Raw genomic sequence first — 21263 nt, 5'->3', positions numbered from 1 at the left:
TTGTACACAGGCATAGCAGCCACCTCGGCCTCATTTGTCAGATGGAATTACACCATATTCCAAGGTTTGACTCCAAAGGCTAACAAGACAAGGCTCCTGAACAGCACTACTGGACCAAATAACCTGTGTTTCAGGAAGCTACCCTCTTGGCACCTATGTCACATGCAGGTGTGTGACATTAGTGGCAACAGCTGAGGTGCTGGATTGAGCACCACCCAGGAAAAGATCTGTCCCAGCTTCTTGTTAAGCCAAGAGCAGGACTTCCTGTTGTGAAGAAGCATCACATTGCATAAATTCAGGTCCCACGTAATAGAATGCCACATACAAGGAATCTTCAGACCACGATGAAGATCCAGAACAGCACTACCCCATCATCTCTTTCAAAGCTCAAACTGTGCAGAACAACTTCACATAAACCAACTCTACTCTATCAGTCCACACACCTGTTTCCAGAGTTAACTTCTCTCCTTACACTGAGACAAAATGAAGGAGGCTTAGAAAAACCTCAGGCTCACAAAAGTTTCTTCTTCACCATGAGATATTAATGTTAATAGAGAGCATGAATAATTGAGATTTTCTGATCTCTTTGAAGAATCTAGACTTATCATTTATAAGTCCTGTAACATTCAATATTATTTGGATAGTAGAGGAAATAACAAATGGCTTTACCCCTTCGTTCTGTCTAATAGAGAGCCTTAAGGACACTAATAGAGAGCCTTAAGTACAGTAATTGCTGTTATGGCAGTTTGCCCACACTAAGTCTTAATGTTGTAATAAAAAGAGGTTTTTTGGCTCTCCGTTACATTTTAGGGTGAATAAATCTTAATCTGGAAATTGGACTTCTCATTGTTTAACGCTGCTCCCACAATAGTGATCTACTGAGTCACTGGGGCTCTATACGCCCTCTCAATCCAGAACTGGCCAGATACAGTAAACAGGGCAAAAGGGGAGATGAGAGAAGACTGAGACAGGAATCCCAGCACATTTCATTCCTTCCTTCAGACTCCTCAGTCCCAATTTCCTATCAGTAGGCTCAGATCTCAAGCATATTTTGTGCCTAAAAATAAACATCAGATGAGCGCTGCCCCGGGTTTGGCTGGCTACCAGCATCTTCTGCAGACTTTCCCAAGCAGTGCTCAGGACCGCACAGGACTTTGTGGCAGAAGTGCACCTCACAGACCAGACCATCAGTCCCCCAAGGCAACACAATGGTGCTGTGGGCACAAGTGACTGCAGAACTCTAAAATGACCAAGCACAGGGATCCCATGACCAGAGACACCTCACTGCTCACCTGCAGCTTTACAGACTTGTTGATGCAACTTTTCCCTTTAAATTTATATCCTCCATGGTTAACAGAATAGAGCGTAAAACAGAACGCCTTTATTTCCCGACTTAATAGCTGGACTAATCAGCTGTTATTAGAAATAAGCCAAATGATGAAATTATTACACTTACTGTTAAAAGAAATGAGTATTTTCATGTTATTCGTTGCCTGCATAGCAGTAACATTGCCGTACCTCAGCTAGAGGGAATTGTAGCCCAGTGTTGGTCAGATCAGCACTAACAAAGATTCCCATAACCAGCACAGTGCTGAGGTGAGACAGCTCCCAGCTCAGGCTCACATTTCTCAGGATAATAGTGTTCAAGGACCTGAGCACAAATCTGTGTCCCAGTGACAGGGTAATGGAGAGAGGCACACACAGCATAGAGCAAGAGAAGCTGCTGCTCAAGCTGTTTGCTCCCAAACATCAGGCACAATGCATCACCTATTAGATCTCAGGATACCCAATTCAAACATGATGTAGTGTTGCAAAGCACAGAAATGAATTTTTAATACCAGAAAGAATTAGTACTGTCAGACTAACCTCCAGAGTCTGAGACTGCATCTCAGCATTGCTTCTTAAAAGGGCTGCTGCTCCTGAATGCCAGCTCCAGCCCCACGATAGCTGAACTCACTTTTCCCCTGAAAACATTATAGCTATTATTCATATTACCTACAAAACAATTCCTGTAACAATCTAAGATCAGTTGTTTTTAACCAGTCTTACTGGCATCATTAAATCATTTCTCATTTCCAGAAGTAAGCAGTATATATTAGTATGAATGCAACTTGAACCAGAATAAAATCTAGTCCTGGCTGCATTAAAATAACTCAACAAAACGTAAGGAAAATTATAAATTGGCTTGGCTGAACTCTAATGCATTACCAACAATTAACATTTAATCAAATTAAGCATGGTATGCAGATTGGTCCATCTTTCCCACACTTTTGGTTGATCCCAGCCCTTGCAGTGTCAGAGACGAAAGGATCCTGCTCTTCTCAAGGCAAAGCAGATCACAGACCTCATCTGGGTACTCGTGGATGTTTCTGGCTGCTGTCCCCCAGCCAAGTGTCCTGCTAGGATAACTGCCCCATCCTCACAGCTGCTGTGGACAAACTATCCTTTCCATCAAACCTTCATCCAAGTTACACACAAAACATCAGTAGCAAAGAGTAGTCAAGTACACAACTCTACTTTCCATATCGTGAGCTGACAGATTAGATCTCAAAACTTTATCAGGCTATATTTCACATCAGTGTTTTCTGCTGCATGGTATTTAGGGTTTATTTATTTGTGGTCTATATGAGATTTCTTTTTTTAAGCCCATTATTTCACTGCACCTCACCTTTCCAAAGCACATCAGCAGAAAAACCAGGGCAGCAGGCAGTGCAGCAGGCTGTACACCTACTCCTGTGGTTTGGGCAATGCCGCTAATAGACAGTGTCTGTAGAGCCTTGTCTCAACTGATTTACTCAGCTCTCTGCATTTCCAGGAATGATGTTCACGTTTGATTTTCATTTCAAAGTTCCTGCTTCAGCAGGGCTAATGAGAAGGAAAGAAATCATATAGCAAATGAAGGCTTAATCATCATGCGATTCCCTCAGATAAACGTTAATTGTCCCATCCTTGGTCCTTCACAGTGTAATTAATTGTATCTCTGTACCAAAGGGAAAAAGCTACTGCACACTTCATTTCAAGGTCACAAAACAGATGTGAAAGCAGCAAAACGTCCTCTCTGCCCCACCTACTAGGCAGCATCCACTGTTCAGAAAACCAAACAACAACAAAAAACCCACAAAACATCGTCGCTCCCAAGTAAAAAGCAATATGAAAAAAGGCCAGGAAAAGGGATGTTTGCAGCACCGATCATATAAATGAACCACAGCTTATATCTGTGTGTGCTTGGTATGCAATAAGTTTGACAAACAGACTTGCATATAAAGTTACCTAGTTTCTTTTACATATCCTTGTAATGACTACAGCAGTTATGGGCTTAAATATCCAAATCCCATCTCTGAGCTCAGCTGTAATTTACTTTTCTTCACTGGGCTATTTATCATCCTAATGTCCCTGCCAAAACAAAAGTAAATTCTACCAGACACATCGTTAAACTATTTAGCAATCAGAACATGATAGCAACATAATATAACACAATACACAAAACCGTAAACACCCCAAAATACTAGCTGCTGCTATCCCTTTACTGTTGCTTAAGCGTCCTAATGAAATTTCATCTGATTGCAAAGTGAAAACATGAATTATTTATGCATAACAAATAGTCTATTTAATTAGCAGCTGAAATGTTTAACGGCTAATATTAATTTCTGTTTAACTCAGAACTAAATCTCTCCCAGATGAAAGCTCTGAACTCAGGATTCTGTGCTTAGCATTCACTCCAATGGAAAGACTCAAAACCAAACTGAATTTCAAATGCAACTATGTAATAAGGAAGCTTAAGAATGACCAAATCACATTCAGGCTGGAGAGACCTACAGAAATTGTTACAAGGTGGTCATGTCATATCCATCTCAGCCTGCTTTAGGCAGTTTAATAATATGATGGAAAGCACAACAACAGCAGAGCAGCAAGGTTCTAAGCTACAGCAAATGATAGCTTACTCAAATGCAAGAGCTGTAGATGCAGAAATAAAGGAAATAAGCTGCTTACCTTCAGAAAGCCTCAACTACACAAGGATCCCCAGCAAAAAAACCCTCAAGCTCTGCTGCAAACCCTTAAATGATGTCTGGAAAGGGGTGGACCCAGAATCCACCCCTTCTGGCCACTCAGCTACATTGCATGCACCTGAGCTCCCCTGGGCTGGACCTGCCTTCCCACCAGGTGCTCAATCACTGGTTTAAGCCATGACTTATGATTTCTGCTGCAGCACTGTATGCTGCTGACCCAGATTATAGCACGGTTTCATAGAGGTATCATTCATTCTTTACTGAAAGGCCTATTACCATATCTTAAGAGATGTGAAAATCAAAAGATCAAGCAGTTACCATCCCAGCTGTTACCACTGTCTGTGTCATTCCAGCCCAGCTCAGTGCCTCTTTAAAAGGCCACCAGCACATAACTAATTCTTCAAACAGTAACCACTGACATGCTCCAAGGCAAGCAACCAGTTTCAAACGCTTGCAGGGTGTTGCCTCATGGAACATTATAAGATCTAATCTTTGCTTTTCAAAATTCTAACATCAGAGAACAGAGCAGTGGAAACATTTGGCAGCTGGAAAGGTATTGGCTGTCAGTCTGAGGACCTACAGTTGCAAGTGACTTATTTCCTTCTTGAAGTGAAGCCTACCAACCCCCTCCAGTCTACTGAGGGGAATCAGCAGGAGAAAGGCATCTTCATTTTTGAGCTCCTACCGAGCCAGGTGCAGGAAGGCACTGTGCAGTGCCTATCCCTTCTTCTTCTTCCTGTTCAAACAGCAGTCTTTAAGCACACTGAGTCTATGACGTCACCAGTTTCCATGTTAGCAACTCCCAAATTCTTTTATTTTTTGCGGACTTCTGTGCAACAGGCCCTAAAAATGAAAATTTCCATTCCCTACTGATATTAGGATATGTTGGACTGGTTGGATATCAGGACAAATTTCTTCTCAGAAAGTGATCAGACACTGGCACAAGCTGGCAGGGGGACAATGAAGTCACCTGGAGGTGCTCCAGAAACACGGAGATGTGGCACTGAGGGAGAGATATGAATAGAGGGCGTAGCCAGGGCAGGGTGGGGTGGTTGGACTAGATGATCTTAGACATCTTTTTCAACCTTAATGATTCTATGATAAAATAAGTAAAGGAAAAACAACCATGTTGCAGCTAAGGAAAGTTCATTTTATATACCCCAGTCACCACCAAAGTGCCAACCCCTGCTTTCCCCAGCATCACTACCCAATACTTCATCAGTAAAAATAAAAACACCAATTCTCCTCCCTGTGCACAAAAAGGACTTTTCTGTTACTTACAGTTCACTGATTTTTCTGTTGTTTGAGTATGAAGGAATCTGTAAGACCTCACCTCTGATCACTCTGCACGTGTTTTTATGTCAGAGCATTTTAAAGCAGTAGAATTTCAAAGTAAACGAGATACACAAGTGACTGTGTTTCCCCAAGGGCAGAAAAGCACTGTCAGCCTCTGTTGCATTTTCCATTTGTTCTTTCTAACTTATGATTAAAATTGATTCCTTTTGGAAAACGTAGGGGGTGTGTATATCTCTATATATGTTTCCATGCAGTGAGAAGTAGATCCTCTTCTGGATGCCAAGGGCTTCAAGACTGGCTTGCTGGTGGGGGCCCACTGACCAGGGCTCCTGAAGTTGAGCCCTTGCCATTGTTTGGAAGGTGGAGAAGTAGCAGCAGAGCACCAGACACAGCCGCCTTTCCCTACTCCTTGCCATGGTCGTCCTCATAAAGACAAACCTGGGCAAGGCCTCCCTGGAGAACCAGCCATGGCCCTCAGGGCCCTCCTGAGCAGTGGAGCCTGCTGCCAGGTATGCTCCAGGTGGGCTCCAGGACAGCCACATGCCCCCATGCCGTGGAAATCCCAGGATCATTTCTTCTTCTAGCATCCTCATTAGGTTCCCCATCTTGGCCAGGTCCCAGGCTGAGCAAGCACAGTCCCTCCACACACACATTTCTCTCTCATTCCAGCCACAGATGCCATTTTCAGTTTCTTTCCTGCAAACTGCTCTGGTTCTTGTCTGTTTGTTTGTTTGCTTGTTGCTTGTTTTTTTTAATTAATAGGAAAAAAGCTGCCACTTTTCACCCAAGAGGCAGTTGTATTTTGATGCCAGGTTAATGCCTCTATCCTACACACTTGCGAAAAACAGTGGAAACCCAACCTCAAGGCAAAAGAATCTGCTTACAGTTGAGGAAATGATAAGTTTTGCAGCCTACTTCTAGAGAAATGTTGAAGTTTTGTTCACAGCAGAAGAGCACAATGCAGGCAACATTTACAATTACAACAGACCGTACGATTACAAGTCATAAATAAATTTACAACTGCAATAAACCACAATTTATTAAATGTGTTACCTATAAAATATTATCGATACAGAATGAATGATGTTTCAACTGGAAAGACTTATAATACGGTTTGATGGCTCAGTCTATTTAAGAGGCAGCCTAAGCAAGCGGTGACTGCACATCCATTACCTGTAATTTCAAAGACATTAACGTTTCCCTGGCTTCCTAGAAGTTATTATTTGAGTTAAAAACCTTATCTAGAGACTGTGCTTGGGAGACCACATAGAAACATACTTCAGTTAATGACTCAAACCAACCCTTTTTGCTTTGGAACCTGACCCCATACTGTAAATTCTATCTCTGCTGTGCACTGCATTACTTACAGCATATGAATAATGGATATCATAAACAAGCATCACAAAATGAAAATTCCATTAACAGTATTGCAGAGCTTCCATTCACAAACGTAGTTCTTGAGAGGTACACATTTTATTGCTCTTACCACCAAGGAAAATATTTGCATACCTCATCACATAGTTCTTACAAGAACCCATTCTGCTTTTCTTATCTCGGGGCTTTTATGGTAGGAAATATTGCATTAGGCCCAGTAATTTGCATTTTGCTGATAAAAGTCTAAATACATATGCAGCAGATCTTTATTGCCTGGCTTCATGTTATAAATTATAAGCTTGAGAGTAAATATATGAGGACAAATATTGACTTCTAAACAGTAACCATGAATGAGATCTTATCCTGGTGTTGAGTTATGGCACCTCTTGTCTTTTATAGCTGCACCTTATCTCCTAGCTACTAATACTTTGTGGCAAGTACATAAACGAATAACGCCACCTCACTTCTGACAGTTTAATTCATTCATGGTGGAAACAGCAGGTTCAGGAGTCAGTACAAGGATGCTCTAGGATAACTACATGGACAAACATTTTGGGTTCTGCAGTTATTATAGGATGCTCTCAGCATGTTGCACCAAGCGTTGCAAGCTTTACTGGGGAAACAGCAGATGAGTTGCCATGTCTATTGGAAAAGATCAGTGAAAGAAGCAGCAGTACTGCCCTGGGATCTCTTGGAACAAGCAGCACTTCTTCTTTCAACAAGTCTGTTTCATGGCTGCTCAGCCATTTTTGTTTTAATGGGAAATCTCAGCCTTTCCTACCCCTGCACTGCAGCTGCACCTGATCTTGTTTTGCTGTGGTTTGTGGGCTGTTCAGACAATTGCCCCATAAATCGCAGCTACAGTACCAGCTTCAGTCTCCATGTAACTGCAGATGGTTTTACTTCAGAGAAGAGCCTTAGTGCTATTCTGTGGAGCTCAGTAGACTCATTTCATGATCAAATTTGCTTCTCAGTGGAGCTGTACAAGTGTATGGGTTAGCAGAATTTAAACTCTCTAACCTATTTTCATCAGAAGTTTGGCCTGCTTTGAAATACATTCATAGTCACATTGAATATGTAAACTTGGAGGTTCAGTAAAAAATACACCTATGTATCTATTTGAACAGTGGTAACTGATAACCATGAGGTCACACTGACATTTGGAGCAAAGTAAATACTGTCCATAAGTATCCGCTGGGTGATTACACACGGTGTTTGGTTAGGAAACAGCAGTAAGGCACTGTCTGTGTAATAAATCAGGGATCTCCAACTGCAGCTGTGACTGGATCCCCTTCTGTATTCCCATCACCTCTGTTATGGGAGGCACTGAGACCTGTGACAAAACACCTCCAGCCAAGCCAGAATGGAAATATCACTGCTGCAACCTATGGTTGGGATGTAGCAGCTGGAGAACTGTATGAGTACAGCAAAACCCATGACCAAAACGTGCTTCCTTCCACCAGGAACTAACCTGTATGCCTTTTCAGTAAGTCCAGTCCTTGCCTTAAAGGACAAACTCCAAGAGGAAGCTTTGCACATTTCAGTTGTGTTTCTATGTTTATTTTCAAGGTTGTTTTTAATTTTTAAGCCTGTGTTTCATCATGGTGAGCTTGAGGAAATGCAACGAAGGAGACATTGTATCCTGCATCTGCTAGAGCAAGATAACCACTTACCAAAGAGATAGAGGCAATCCTTGCTTTTCATAGGGGTAGTTCTCATGTATTTGTTCTTTTACAACAACGAAACACTGCTTTTCCTTCACGGACTGCGGGGACAGTAGCTCACTTTACATGTATTTAATCCCACCATTTTCAAGCAGTATAACCTCATCTCTAGGGCTTGAGACTGCCCATGGAGAGCCTGGCAGCCTCTGCACAGCACTACCCCAGTGCCAGCAAAACGGAGAATGCCTAAAATACAGCAGAAAATGCAATGAAATGGAAGTCTGCATTTCTCTGTAGACAGCTCAGCAGATGTTAACTGCTAGATGCCAGCTTTCTTTCAGGAACAGAGATCTGGTTCCCTGAGTAAATAATTTACTGATTTCAGACACGCTTTTCTTATCTAAAGCCATTTCTCTCGTAAGACCTTACTGATTATTTAATAACTCTACGCTAATTGCCCTTTCAGGAGTATATCTAATATTCTTCGTCAGAGCACAATACAAAGTGCTCGCAAGTCCAAATTTGACATAGCAACCAAAAGAAGCCAGCTTGCTGCTGTCCAATAATCAAAACAAAACAAAACAAAACCAGTCAAAGCAGTACCTTTACAGGGTGTTTTTTCCTCAGTGGACAAGAAACAAACTCAAAGAGGTTACAGGTTGCAACCCACAACCCGACAGCTACAGAAGATAGGCACAAGGCAGAGAGCTTTGGGTGGACAGTGATGAGACCAATGGCAGGGTGGGAGTTTCCTTCTGATGAGGACAGCTGCCGTGCACTGAGTTGCCTGCTCAAGGAGGGTGGAAGAAGAACCCTTGGATATGACGTATGGCTGAACTCAATCTCTACTTGAACCAATGATATCTGTCAACTCAATCTGCTTTCTGGTAGTCAACAAAACCCAAGGTGTTGTTTCAAATATTTATTAAAAAATAACTGAGAAGGAGGAAAAAAATCAATCAACAGTCCAGTGGGAAATTTATTACAGCTTTAACAGGTAAAGGGAACAAATCTACTTTATGAACAAAAAATTGCAGTAGGAAGTATACTGAAAATTTCTTAATCAAATGATAAAGTGGAAACAGCATATGCAATATATATTCATATATAAATATACCAGTTATGTTCCTCTTAAATAGATTAAACAACATCTGTTGCCAACATGCCAAAGTATTTCTCTATGGCAGGAGATTTGTCTTCCTTCACAACAATACTGTCTCTCTGGGAGTTCATGCCCACTGTGACCATTTCAGGACCTGGGGCCAGGCTCTATGCAACACCACCACGCCACTTCCAGAACAAGTGATGTAAATCCTGTTCCTAGGAGAGGTCAGCCTTATTTCTGAAACTCAAGGTCAGATATAGGACAGGTGGAACTGGCAGAGCACAGGTTAAGATGTGGGATCTCCTTGAATGCTCAAATTGGATTCGAGCTAGATTCTCACAGGGAAACAGACTCTGCTCAGGATTCCTTCCCAGTATAAGAAACACTTCAGTTTTTCTGTAAACAAATGTTAACAAAATAAACTCTCTGTACCCTGTTAACCATTTTTTAACATGAAAATAAGGAGCTGCTTGGGCAGTCATAAAATAACTCAGTATAAAAATCTACTCTATCCTATCCTAAGTACTGTCTCTGTATCAAAGTGCTAGCAACTGGCACAGTGTTTTCTGTTTGAAGCCACATTCCCTGCTTTATCCGCTGGGCAGTGAGGACCACCACCTCTGGGACAGCCTGGTGCCCTGACTGGGTTGTGCTGGGGTGAGCTCCTAGTGCTGTCAAAGCTCTGGAGCTCATTGCAGCACCCATCCCTAGGCTGGGGGCAGCAGGGACCCACTTCACTCAGCCCGTCCCTGCAAGCCCTGCACAGGGCTCAGACCTACGGCAGGAGAGAAGCTGAGGCCCCATCACTTTGCATAGTTCACTTCAGCAGTGACCCTGTGAGTCCCCAGAAGATGCCCATGGTGCTCCTCATCCTACGAGGCGCCAGCAGAGGACCCATCACCTGCCTGCTGGGAGCTCTTTGGCTTACTCGGTTTGGTTCAGTGCTCACTAGCTGTTACCTTGGAGCCTGAATAAGAAATAGTGCAAATCCAAGCTTAAAGAAAAAAACATCACGTGGCCTGCATTGAACATTCAGCTGCAAAGACAACGAAACACAGGATGAAGCCCCAGTTGTGGGGGACTATTAGACACTCGGCAAACCTGTAAAGTAAAAGCAAATGACTGCCTTAAAGGAGTGCTTTAGGTTTGGGTCAGTACTGAGCAGTTAGATAACTTGCTAACATGATTCTGACTAACACTGCTGGGCTGAGGACTGGTCACGGCACATGAACACTTCCCTGGGCACCAGGAGAAACTCCCTGCAGCTCCAGGCGCCTTGGTGCTTTTCCTATCCAAGTTTGACTTGAAACAACTTTGTTTGCACAGAATGGTGTGAATTCATCCAGACTGGCTTTGCTGTAAAGCAACCAGACTGCATTATTTCTGAGGGTCAATATACCTTTATTTGGCCATGCACAGGCAGATTAAGAGGCCAAAACAGAACTCAGCTTGATTCCTATTATGGGATGCTGGCTGCAGTGCATTTTAAAACAATAATTATCTGAAGCTGTGAAGATGTTCAAGTCTGAAAATGTCACAAAGTGCCAAGGCACCATGAAATCGTGGACACACACTCACACTGCAGCAGACCTCACTGAAGCAATGCACTCTACAGTGTTCCTTGGCCTGATCTACAAAAAGGCTTAGTTTCTTTAAACTCTTCTTCCCTCAAAGAATTCAGCAGGAGGGATGTTCAAGCAACAAGACGCTTTCAGCAAGTGATGCACAAATGACTTAACTTTGCTAAGGATTAGGCACTTGGTTTGCTCAGGGTCTTCTGTAAATCCTATCTACCTCCATCTCCAGGCGCCAGCCTGCTGCTACAAAGTCTGGCTCCCAGTGTTTCAAGGCTCAGCCCTGGGAACCAGTCCCTCTTTGGTCTATCGTCAGTGCTTTAACAAGGCTCTGCTTGGCGAAGAGCAGGGATTCTCCCTCTCCTTGCTGCACACACGGGGCTCAGACCTGCTCCCACCCACTGCACAGCTCCTGCTGTGCCGCAGTAGACCAGCACCACAACAGGTCTGCCATCCTGAGGACAGAGCTGCATCAAGGCAGTTCTATATTGATTTAATGTCTCAAAGCAGGATTCTCTCATTTAAAAAGCACAGGGAGATGAATATGCAATAATGCTAAGGAAAAACAAAGTCATATTTAAAGACAGCAACCAGCCTCCATACACACACTCCATTAAAGAAACAGCCTTATCTCTGCCCCTGTGCTTCTTGCTAATGTGATGCTGGCCTCAGCACTCAGAACATCGTTAAAGCAACAAAGACAACAGAGTTCAGGCTTTAACTGAAAACAGATGCATGAACACGCTTAACAAGTTTTCCCCTCTGAACTCCTGTGAATTAATCACTACTTTGTACATGAATAAAATGGAAGAAAATACCCCCCTTTTTTCCCCATCAAGTTCATGCCATATGGTGGGCAAAAGGAGAGTTTGAAACCAACCCTTTCTTACCCTTTTGCTTTCATCTGCAAGTGTATAAATATTGCTGGAACCTCATTTTCTTCTTCTGTTAAAAGCCTGCACGTGCATTGAATGGATAGGGCTCTGCTGTGTTAATCCTTTGTATGATGTTAATGCAGAAGGGACTTCTGAGAGATACTTGGAATGGATGCTGGCCATGACAGGATACTGCCCAAATTAGAAGCAAGCTCCAAGTATCTTCCTGCAATTAAATTATGTCATGTGCTGTACTCTTATTCATGGCCTGGAAGGAGAGTACAAGGGTACTTAATATCTGCAGAGATTCAATTAAAATGAGCACATCTGACACTCGGGAGGTCTGGCTTCTGCTCGCCTCATCTCTAGCCCAGCCTTGCTACTAGGTTGTAAAACAAAAGAAAAAGGAAAATGAGCACACGCAGTGGAAGTCAATGTGTTCATTCGTCTGCCGGCTGGTGAATACTGTTACTAACCTAACCGAGAAGGTCATGCAGTTTACACTTTGATTGCTGTAGCTTGGGTTATGTTAAGCTACAGAACAGAATTCAGAGGGAGGAAGGAAATGCTGGTTTGTAATATATGGCAATTTTGCAAGTTGCATTTCAAATACAAATGCATTTTTCCATGCTCTCTGAGTGCTTCCCTTTTCGAGGGTATTGGCATGCTTGTGACAAAAGCAACCAAAGCAATTAATTAGGCACACAGTGAAAGATGGTATAGGAAAATAAAAGGTAAAGGTCAGTTGTTACTCTTCTGGGAGCTGTTACTCAAAGTCGTGCTGTCACGGTGATAAGTTGGGCACAAAAGGTTGCAGGCTCCTTCCTTGCATGAGAAGGGGTGGCTGTTTGGGATCCAGCAACATCAGCTGTGAAATACACAGGCAGAAAGGCTCTTATATATTACACATACAAATGTAACCCAGAATAAATAGTGCTTCTCTCACTCATAAGTGTATTTCGGCTTGGTTGTTGTTTGTTACGGCTGGGGATGGCTTGCTTTTCAGCCCTTCCGTCCCACCCTTGGACACATCGACGAAGAGCAGCCTGGGAGTCCGAAGCATCAGCAGTATCCTTTTGTACTCCTTGCGGAAATTCTGGTTAAGCAGCCCATAGATCACAGCATTGAGGCAGCTGTTAAAATAGGCCATAAAATAGCTTAGGACAAAAAGCCACTCTGGAATGTGTGGCTGCACTTTGGAAGGATTAATTGAAACAGCAAGGCCGATAAAGTTTAATGGTCCCCAGCACACAGCAAAAAGGACAAAAACCACGAACATAGTCAAGAAATTCCGGATGTCAGCAGCTCTGAGCTTCTGCTTACAGTCTTGTCTCACCCGGTGTTTGACTTGAATCACCAAAATCCAGATCCGAAGGTAGCAAAAAGTCACAATAGACAGCGGGACAATGAAGTGGACGACCACCACTGTGATAGTGTACGATGTACTCACCGTCTGGGCAAAGGTGCAAGAGTAAATCCGGGGGTCATACTGTAAGGAGCCAACAAAGAAGTTTGGCACAATGGCCACCACTGTGAGCGTCCAGGTCAGACAGATATAGCAGCAGGTGTTCTTCAGGTTGAATAGCTTATCATACCGAAGGCTGTGGCAGATGTAGCAGTAGCGGTTGATTGCAATTGCAGTGATGTTGAAAATCGACCCAATGACACTTAAGCCCATCAGGAACCCACTTATCTGGCAGTGAACGTTTCCCATAGTCCATCCATTATGGAAAATGGCACTCAAGATTAGAGGATATGGATACACCGCGACTACCAAGTCTGCGACAGACAAGCTGACGACAAAGATGTTGCCTACGAAAAAGGAGAAGAGACCATGAGAGGTTAGCACAGATCTGACAGACAGCTTCCAGCTCAGAGCTCCTCTTCAGCCTCACTGCTCGCAGCCTTCACTCCACCTACCGTTTGGAGTCTGAAACCATATAAGTTCCTCTAAGTTTCGTAAGACTTTGCTCTCCTTGTTAATAGGCCAGCACGGCAGCAGCCACCAGACAGCTACACAATCACTCACTGTCCTGCAGAGAGCTTCATTACTTTAAATACTACACAGAACACGACGCTTTCTGTATTATCACACAGTGACACTTCACAGAATCACAGAATGAATTAGGTTGGGAGGGACCTCTAGAGACCGTCTGGTCCAACCCACACCTCCACAGAAGCTCTGCTCATTATGGGCCAAAGAACTGGGGCAGGCAGGTTAACTTTTCAGCAGTTTGTTCATTATACTGACAGCAGAAGCACAGGAAAGGTTTTTTTCTGGTCATTTGCAAATGAAAAGCTAAGTTTTCACCACAACTTTGCAGTGCTCATACTGAGGAGCATGTGTTCCAGGAGACAGTGCAGTCGGCCTTTATGTGCCTATCTTATCTCGTTCTTCTGCCCGTTCCTTTAATATTTAAAGTTGTTCAGAGCAATAGGAAAGGTCAATCACTCCTGCACAGCCTGGGCCTATGCAGGGAATATGATTAATAAGCTGCTGTCAGCTACCTCTGCAGTGTATGTGCTGCAGGTTGCACACTTAGGCTTTTAAAACCAGGACAGTAGAGAATCTGTGCAGATATTAAGTAATTTAACCCTTGCTGGACTGAAACTAACACGCCACATAGGAAGACATCTGCCAACAGCACTGCATGGAGAGCCAATGGCCCGTGCAACCCGTGACTTCCCATAGTGGTTTCCAAAGGCTGGGAAGGGCTGCAAAACTTCAAGCACCATCTGCAGAAGTAAGGTACACCTTCACATCACCAAGAGGTTTGGAATTCACTCTTCTGCTTTTGAAAACTGTTCCTGAAACTAAATTAAATAATCCTTTTGAAGGGACCAGAAGCCAGGCTCCCGTGGATCCATGCTGAGCAGATGCAAACAAGAGCAGAGACCATGCCAAGGCACTTGTGCAAGTCACACCGTCACCTCTGCAACAGGGCCCTGCAGCTTGCCAAGCCCAGGCACTGCTGAGCAGAAGCCAGCACGAGGAAGCCAAGGAGATGCAGAAGTGGCCAAGAGCTGTTTCTCCCCATGGCTGCAGAGGTTACAGCTCGTTTTCTGAGTCTGGTGTATTTTTAGGAGGGAAAAAGCTTTTCTGTTGATTTTGCCAGTCAGACCAGAGGAGCACATTAAGAAAGGAAGTGTGAGGTCTTTAGAGAACTGGCAGAATGACAGGAGTAGCCGTCATGCTGGAAGGGATTATCTGCCAAAGTGCAGCTTTCTGATGACTAGACAAATCACAGTTTCCAGAGGAACTCAGCGATGCTGAGAGGACAGCACACTAGGGAAAGCCATTTTCCAAACATCATTACCTGCAGGGTATGTCTGCAGTAGCAGGAAGGAAAACACTACTAGAGTGTGGGTAGAGAGTATGTTTAACACATATAAGGTGCTAACACCCATGCCCCTACATGTTGCTAGCAACACCCCAGCCCACCAATCACGCCAGCATCGTCTCTTCAAACCTTCATAGCCTGCTCTCTACCAGACTATCTCAACCAGAAAAAATAAGAATAAATAAATAAAAAACATGGCTTTTTTTTTTCCATATAGTATATGTGAAGAGACTCTCTGAGAGCTCAGTTCAGCTCGGTCACTGGTTTTGGTATTTGGAAAGCATACCCAAGGGCTGCTGGAAATCACAGCCGCATTGTCAATGCAGTTGGCTCATTGCTATGTTTGTTCCAAACAAAAACCATCAGTGTCAGTCAACAGCTCCCATCAGGCTGCAGAGCACACTTCACACCGGCTGGAAAACAGTCCAGACTTGAGAACAGCCCAACGGTGGCACAGAGCTGAGGCAGCTGACACGAAGCATCACTTGAAAGCAAATATTAGCACAGGTCAGGCGAAGGGCTGAAATCTCAGCAGGAGAGATTTCACATGCACAGCCCTAACGCAGCACACCACTTGTGGGGCTGCCCTGCCTGAGCACCGTGCTTTTTGCTGATTTCATACCTCACTTAGAGCTTTTTAAAACGCAATCACTGAACCTGATCCCCACATAATTAGCTCCGCTTATGTCAAGTTCAGAACTGCTTGTAATTGGGCTTAGGGCTCACGTAGGCACACAGAGAAGGAGCACTAGTCTGCAGCAAAATTCACATTCCTGCAGTCACTAACACGTCACCTCAGCAAAAGGCAAAGGGGGTCCTCAGCACCAGAACCTCCTCTATTTTTCCCAAACAAAGTGGACTGCAAGCCTTGGCATTTCCTGGAGCTGAAAGGCAGCCATGTGCAACACCCAGCTCCGAACCAGGCAATGCAGAACAAGGCTGGATATCCAACTCCTCTTTGGGAAAGCAAACCTGTCAGGCTCTGCTCTGTGCTCCCTGCCAGCAGGACGTCAGCTGCCCTGGCATGGTGTCAGCTACCTGAAAATAAAATCAGAAAGCTTAACTTGGCACCATTTTGCAGAAAAAACACTCATCTTCCCTTTTATTTGGCAAGATGGTCAATTTCAGTCTTCTTCTCCTGGCAGGTGAACATGGAGGCCAGAGCTACACAGCAGCCCCTCGCCAGCCAATCCTGGCAATCAGTACATGTTTAATGACTGAGTACTCCAATGAGGGGGCACACTGCGTGCCTCCAAGCAGAACAGGCCCTTCAACGTGTGGAAACGAGCTGCTCATTATTTAAAAACATGGTGAACTTCAGCACTGAATGCAAAGCCATCTAATGTGCAGCTGTTGTGGAAGGTAAACAGTCTCTGCTAATCATCTTTTTCATTTCACTACTGCATTTTTTCTATTTTCCTAACAAAGGAGTAATACCAGCAAGTAATACCAGCAGGACATTATCTCAAAATCATCTGCTGCTGTAACATTCATTCTTAATGTGTCTTTTTCTCTTTGTATGCATGTAACTAATTCCTCATTGCCTTTCACACTCCTCCATCACGTTTTCAACTTCTTTGCAGCATGAATTAAGTTTGTGGCTGCCTGTGTTCCGTCCCTGCTACAGTCACACAAGAAGGTGGATGGCAGCCTGCCCCACACATAGCAGCAGTGCAGAGCTGAGCATATTTCCAGAGAAACTTGGAAGTATTCTATATGCCAAAGATCCAGCACAGGCTGTGGACTACAGAGGTATAACACAGTTCACAGTGTAATCCACAGGTTACCTGGAGCACAGAACAACCTGAAGCCCGGCAGCAGAGCAGGTTATAAGCATGTGTAGGTAATGCAGAAGGAGATTATCCCAGTGCTTCTGCCCAGCACTTTGAGTTCCACTCCTCACTCCCGTGCTCCCATAGCCACGCTTCTGCTCACTCCAGCTGCTGCTCCTGTACCCAGCAACTTCCCAGAACCCATTCTGCCAGCGTTATCTGACCACACAGGTTATCTGAGGACTTACTGTCAGGGCCTGGCACTAGCTTTCATACACGCGGAAGTCCTGCAGCAAGTTCTGCAAACCAATCAACCAAAAAGAAAGGTTTCCGATGGCAGGCTGCCCAACCACCACCTGACCGCCAGACAAACACACATCACTCTTCTACAGAGATTAACTGAGCATCGCTGTGCAAACAGAGGGGTCACAGCCCTGTAGGGAGGAGATGACCCAGGAGCAGGCCACACGCAGGTGCCACGGGGCTCTGCCCAGCAGGCAGAGCAGGTGCCACGCTTCTGCCCAGCTGTAGGCAGTGACTGACAGCAGGAGAGCAGCAGATGCAAGAGCATATGTTGAGAAAATGTGCTAAGGCACACAGAATGTTAGAAACTTGCTAGGGCGAGCAGTGTGCGTGTTTGTGGTGACACTTCTCTATTTTCAGCTTGCAATAAGAAGCATCTTAACCTTTATACTTCTCTTCCCAGCTTTTACAGCAAGCAGGCTACATAGGGAAGCGAGGGAGACACAGGCACCAGAGGGGTTTATGAATCATGCACTGAGGGTCATGGGTAGTGTGCATGGTGGGGTGGGCTGGGCTTGGACTGGATGATCTTAGTGGTCTTTTCCAATGTGAATGCATTCTATGACTCATGTCCAGAGGGAGATAAAGTGGAACTGAGACCCACATCATCTTCAGAGGTATATCTATACATATAATAGGGTTCCATAAACACTAGGGCCAGAACTGTAAAGCAAGCCGTCGATGACCACTTACTCTATTTAACCTTTGAAAGCTTACCCTCACTGCTAAACAGAAGCAAAATGCACCATTTGCCCCGAGCAAGATAGATAAAGTCTTAAAAGCTTTATTCAGCACACAAGACTATTAGCTGTGACAGCCTCCTCTCTGTGTTTGTTTTCACCTGCCACTTGCTGTGCATTTGCTTGTACTACACAGACCTCCACTCTGAAGACATGGAGCGGAGCTGGTTCACAGAAACCCCTTCCAGAACAACTTGGTTATTTCTGCAATATGAAGATGCAAGTGAGGGTTCTCAGTCATGTCACATATCACTGTTTTGGATTTTGGACTGATCATAATACTGTGATGATTGTTGCTTCTGGACCTTCAGCCCTCACTGATGAGCATCTCTGGCATCAGGAGCTGTGAAGGATGACTGCAGGGCACGAAGTGCCCGCTTGGAGAGCATCAGTTCAGCTTCCTGAGGGGCCTGTGCTCAGTGCTGCTGCTCCACACAAGCCCTGGGCTGCTTGGGGAGCTTGCCCTGAGAGCATCACACACACAGCAACAAAATGGCAAATAAAGTCCAGACTGACATTTTGACATGGAAAGTATTTGACAGGGGAGCCCAAGCGGAAACCTGAGAAACTCTCCCTGAGGTCCAGGCAACAGGAAAAAAACCTTGCTGCTTAATTCATTAATCCATACATTCTAATTGAGAATTTCATTTGGGCATTTAGGAAGCCTGTTCTAAGACAAGAATAAACTAGAGAAAGAAAAAAAGCATCTAATCAATTATCCCACATCAGTGCTCCCCTGGGATCCAGGAGAGGGCACAAAGCCTGGTCTCCTGCAGCCAGGCAGACCAGGCGGTGGGGCTGCCAGCCACTCTCAAATTCTGACTGTGCTGCATAAAGCGATACTGAGGGTAATGAACAGCCAGGGGCATGCAGCATGCTTGTGATGTAAGGTTAGAGACTGTGGAAATACCCTATGTAAGGACACAGTGAAGGTCTTAGACAAAGGTAAAACACTGCAGGATAATTTAAGAGTTCTTTGAGCTCTCTCCACACTACTTTGACATCAGAGAGCAGCAGTGAGCTCTGCACGCACCATCGCCTGTTTTGCTCTTACCATTCCCAGAAGGAAAGGTGTGAGCACTCAGCACTGCCCTGTCTCGCAGCAAGATCACATCTGTGGAGGAGCGAGGGTATGGCAGCCCAGCATCCCTTCAGCACCATGACTGGAAGCCTCAGAGCCCACCTTGCCAGCACATGGCTACGGCTGCAAGGAAGTTCCTTGCCCTCTGGCTTGGTCAGAAGCCTTGCTTCTGGAGGATGGGAAAACTCCACTGTAATCACAGCAGAAGAAAGGACCAGCTCCCACACACTTCCATCACATTCATTTTTTTCTGCTCCATGTATTATTTTGTCTGCTAGCTAAAGAAAGGAATTGCTTACACTGCTAGGCGGAGGACTGGATTTTAGACACTTTTAGGTCATAACCTTTAACTGTATTGCTGTCAAAAACATATCTGAGCCATGCCTTCAGCTGCTCTAATTGAGTGCAGTGAAGGGCAATCATTTGCAATGTTTACACTCCAGAGACTCACAACTTTCATTTGGCTAAGGCCAGACAGCTTCAAAGCAAGATCTGAGCTCATCAGTCTGTGGAAATGGGCTGGAAATGGAAGACCAGCCCTGCTCGCAGGATTTCCTATCTTTCCTTACATTGCTTACCATTACACTGGAAGCAGTGTAAACACCAGCGCATTTGCCCTTGGTATGTTGCAGATGAAAGGCAGACGATGACTCTCAGCTGAATAAAATGAGTTGAATTCCCTCCTCTTCTAGAATTTGAAAAAGGGGTCAGCTCTCTGGTGCCAGTTACTTTCAGCCTTCAGGAGATGCTGTAGTACTAAATCCAGACGACCTTTCCAAGATACACCCGAATACTGTTTCAGAGACTCAGACTTGAAATAAGGCAGTATTGTGTAGCACCCGACTCCAGGAGTGAGAAAGCTGAGCTCAGACAACAGAGGAAAAGCTCAGCCTGGACACAGATCAGCACAACCTAAAATGATGCCATGAATCCAACCTCGCTTTCTAACGGAGGCTCAGGACAGCCCTCTAACACATACTGGTCCTGACAGCATTGCGCCTCCAGCACTCTATCCAGCAAGAATAAGTCAGTTGTCATATAAAATCCAAGGCCATTTCTAGATAGAAGAAAATTAATTTATAAAAAGACTAAGTCTAGATCAATAATAGAGGAATAATAATGAAAACCTTGAGATAACAGAACAGAGTTACACTGTGCACACATGATAAAATAGAGCATCTGTGCTCTGAGCATCCTCATCTCAGAGATGCCAAAATGGGCTTTAAATGCCTGAAGAAAGCTTGTCTGCTTTTCTCATTCTAAAGCAAACTGTTTCCTTTCCCAGCACAGAAAAAGTTTGTGCTACCTCAATTACTGTTCAACCAGCCTTCACAGTCTGCTGAGAGGAATAACACTGCCTGCATCACAGATGGAGAAAGACAAACCCATCATTTGCTGGCCTGGCCACGGCTATGAGAACTGTGAGAGAAGCAGTGCGTGTAAGGAGGAGACTAGGAAGTGAAAGGAAATCTTTCCTAGACCTTCTGTTCATTCACAACTAGCTACTAATCCTATTGAAAATAGAGTTATTTTCACCTGGGAACACTTTAGGGACTCCGATACAATTGCACTGGCCAAAATCCACTGCAAACAATTCAAGATGATTTAATAATCATAAGGACATTGGAAAAAATTACCTCAAATTAATAATAATAATAAAAAACAACAACAAAACCCAAGCAAGCCCTAGAGGACCTCCTTTGTACTTTTCCCAGAAATGAGTCCAAAAACAATGTTTCCCAGATCATCAGCATTCTTTGCTTTAGATATTCCACAGGGCTTACCGGACTGAGTCTGGAGTTGAGTCTGGGTCCAGGATGGGCAACAAAGAGCTACTGATGATGTGAGAAACTCCTGGGAATGGGGAGTCCCAAGTGAGTTACAAGAGGACATCTTCTATTTTTTTTTTTCCCCAATGCCTTGTGACATTTAGTCATCTCTGAGGTGCAGCGTGTTCAGTTATTAAAAGAGAAAAGCAGTCCACACTAAACCTGTTCTAACATAAGCACACGTGGATGTGGCTTAAATGGATGTGCTCCAACACCCATCACAATAGGAAGTCTAACAATAGCTAATATTCAATTAGATGAATAAGGATAAGATTTTATGGGACTATGACACTTAAATTACT

General features: G+C 44.2%; 1 protein-coding gene across 2 annotated transcripts in view; it reads right to left on the bottom strand.

The window, feature by feature from the left end:
- Positions 1 to 9319: 9319 nt before the first annotated feature.
- Positions 9320 to 21263, bottom strand: part of GPR50 (G protein-coupled receptor 50) — a 28268-nt gene continuing 16324 nt past the window's right edge. For both annotated transcript variants that reach the window (XM_072335083.1, XM_072335084.1), the window contains exon 2: positions 9320 to 13707. In XM_072335083.1, coding sequence (XP_072191184.1) covers positions 12842 to 13707 — 866 coding nt within the window. In that variant the 3' untranslated portion in view covers positions 9320 to 12841. The remainder of the gene's footprint in view (positions 13708 to 21263) is intronic.

Source organism: Excalfactoria chinensis, chromosome 4 (genome assembly GCF_039878825.1).
Source record: "Excalfactoria chinensis isolate bCotChi1 chromosome 4, bCotChi1.hap2, whole genome shotgun sequence".
Classification (NCBI taxonomy): domain Eukaryota; kingdom Metazoa; phylum Chordata; class Aves; order Galliformes; family Phasianidae; genus Excalfactoria; species Excalfactoria chinensis.
Note: the sequence above shows the minus strand (reverse complement) of the source record. Positions and strands in the feature narration are given on the sequence as shown.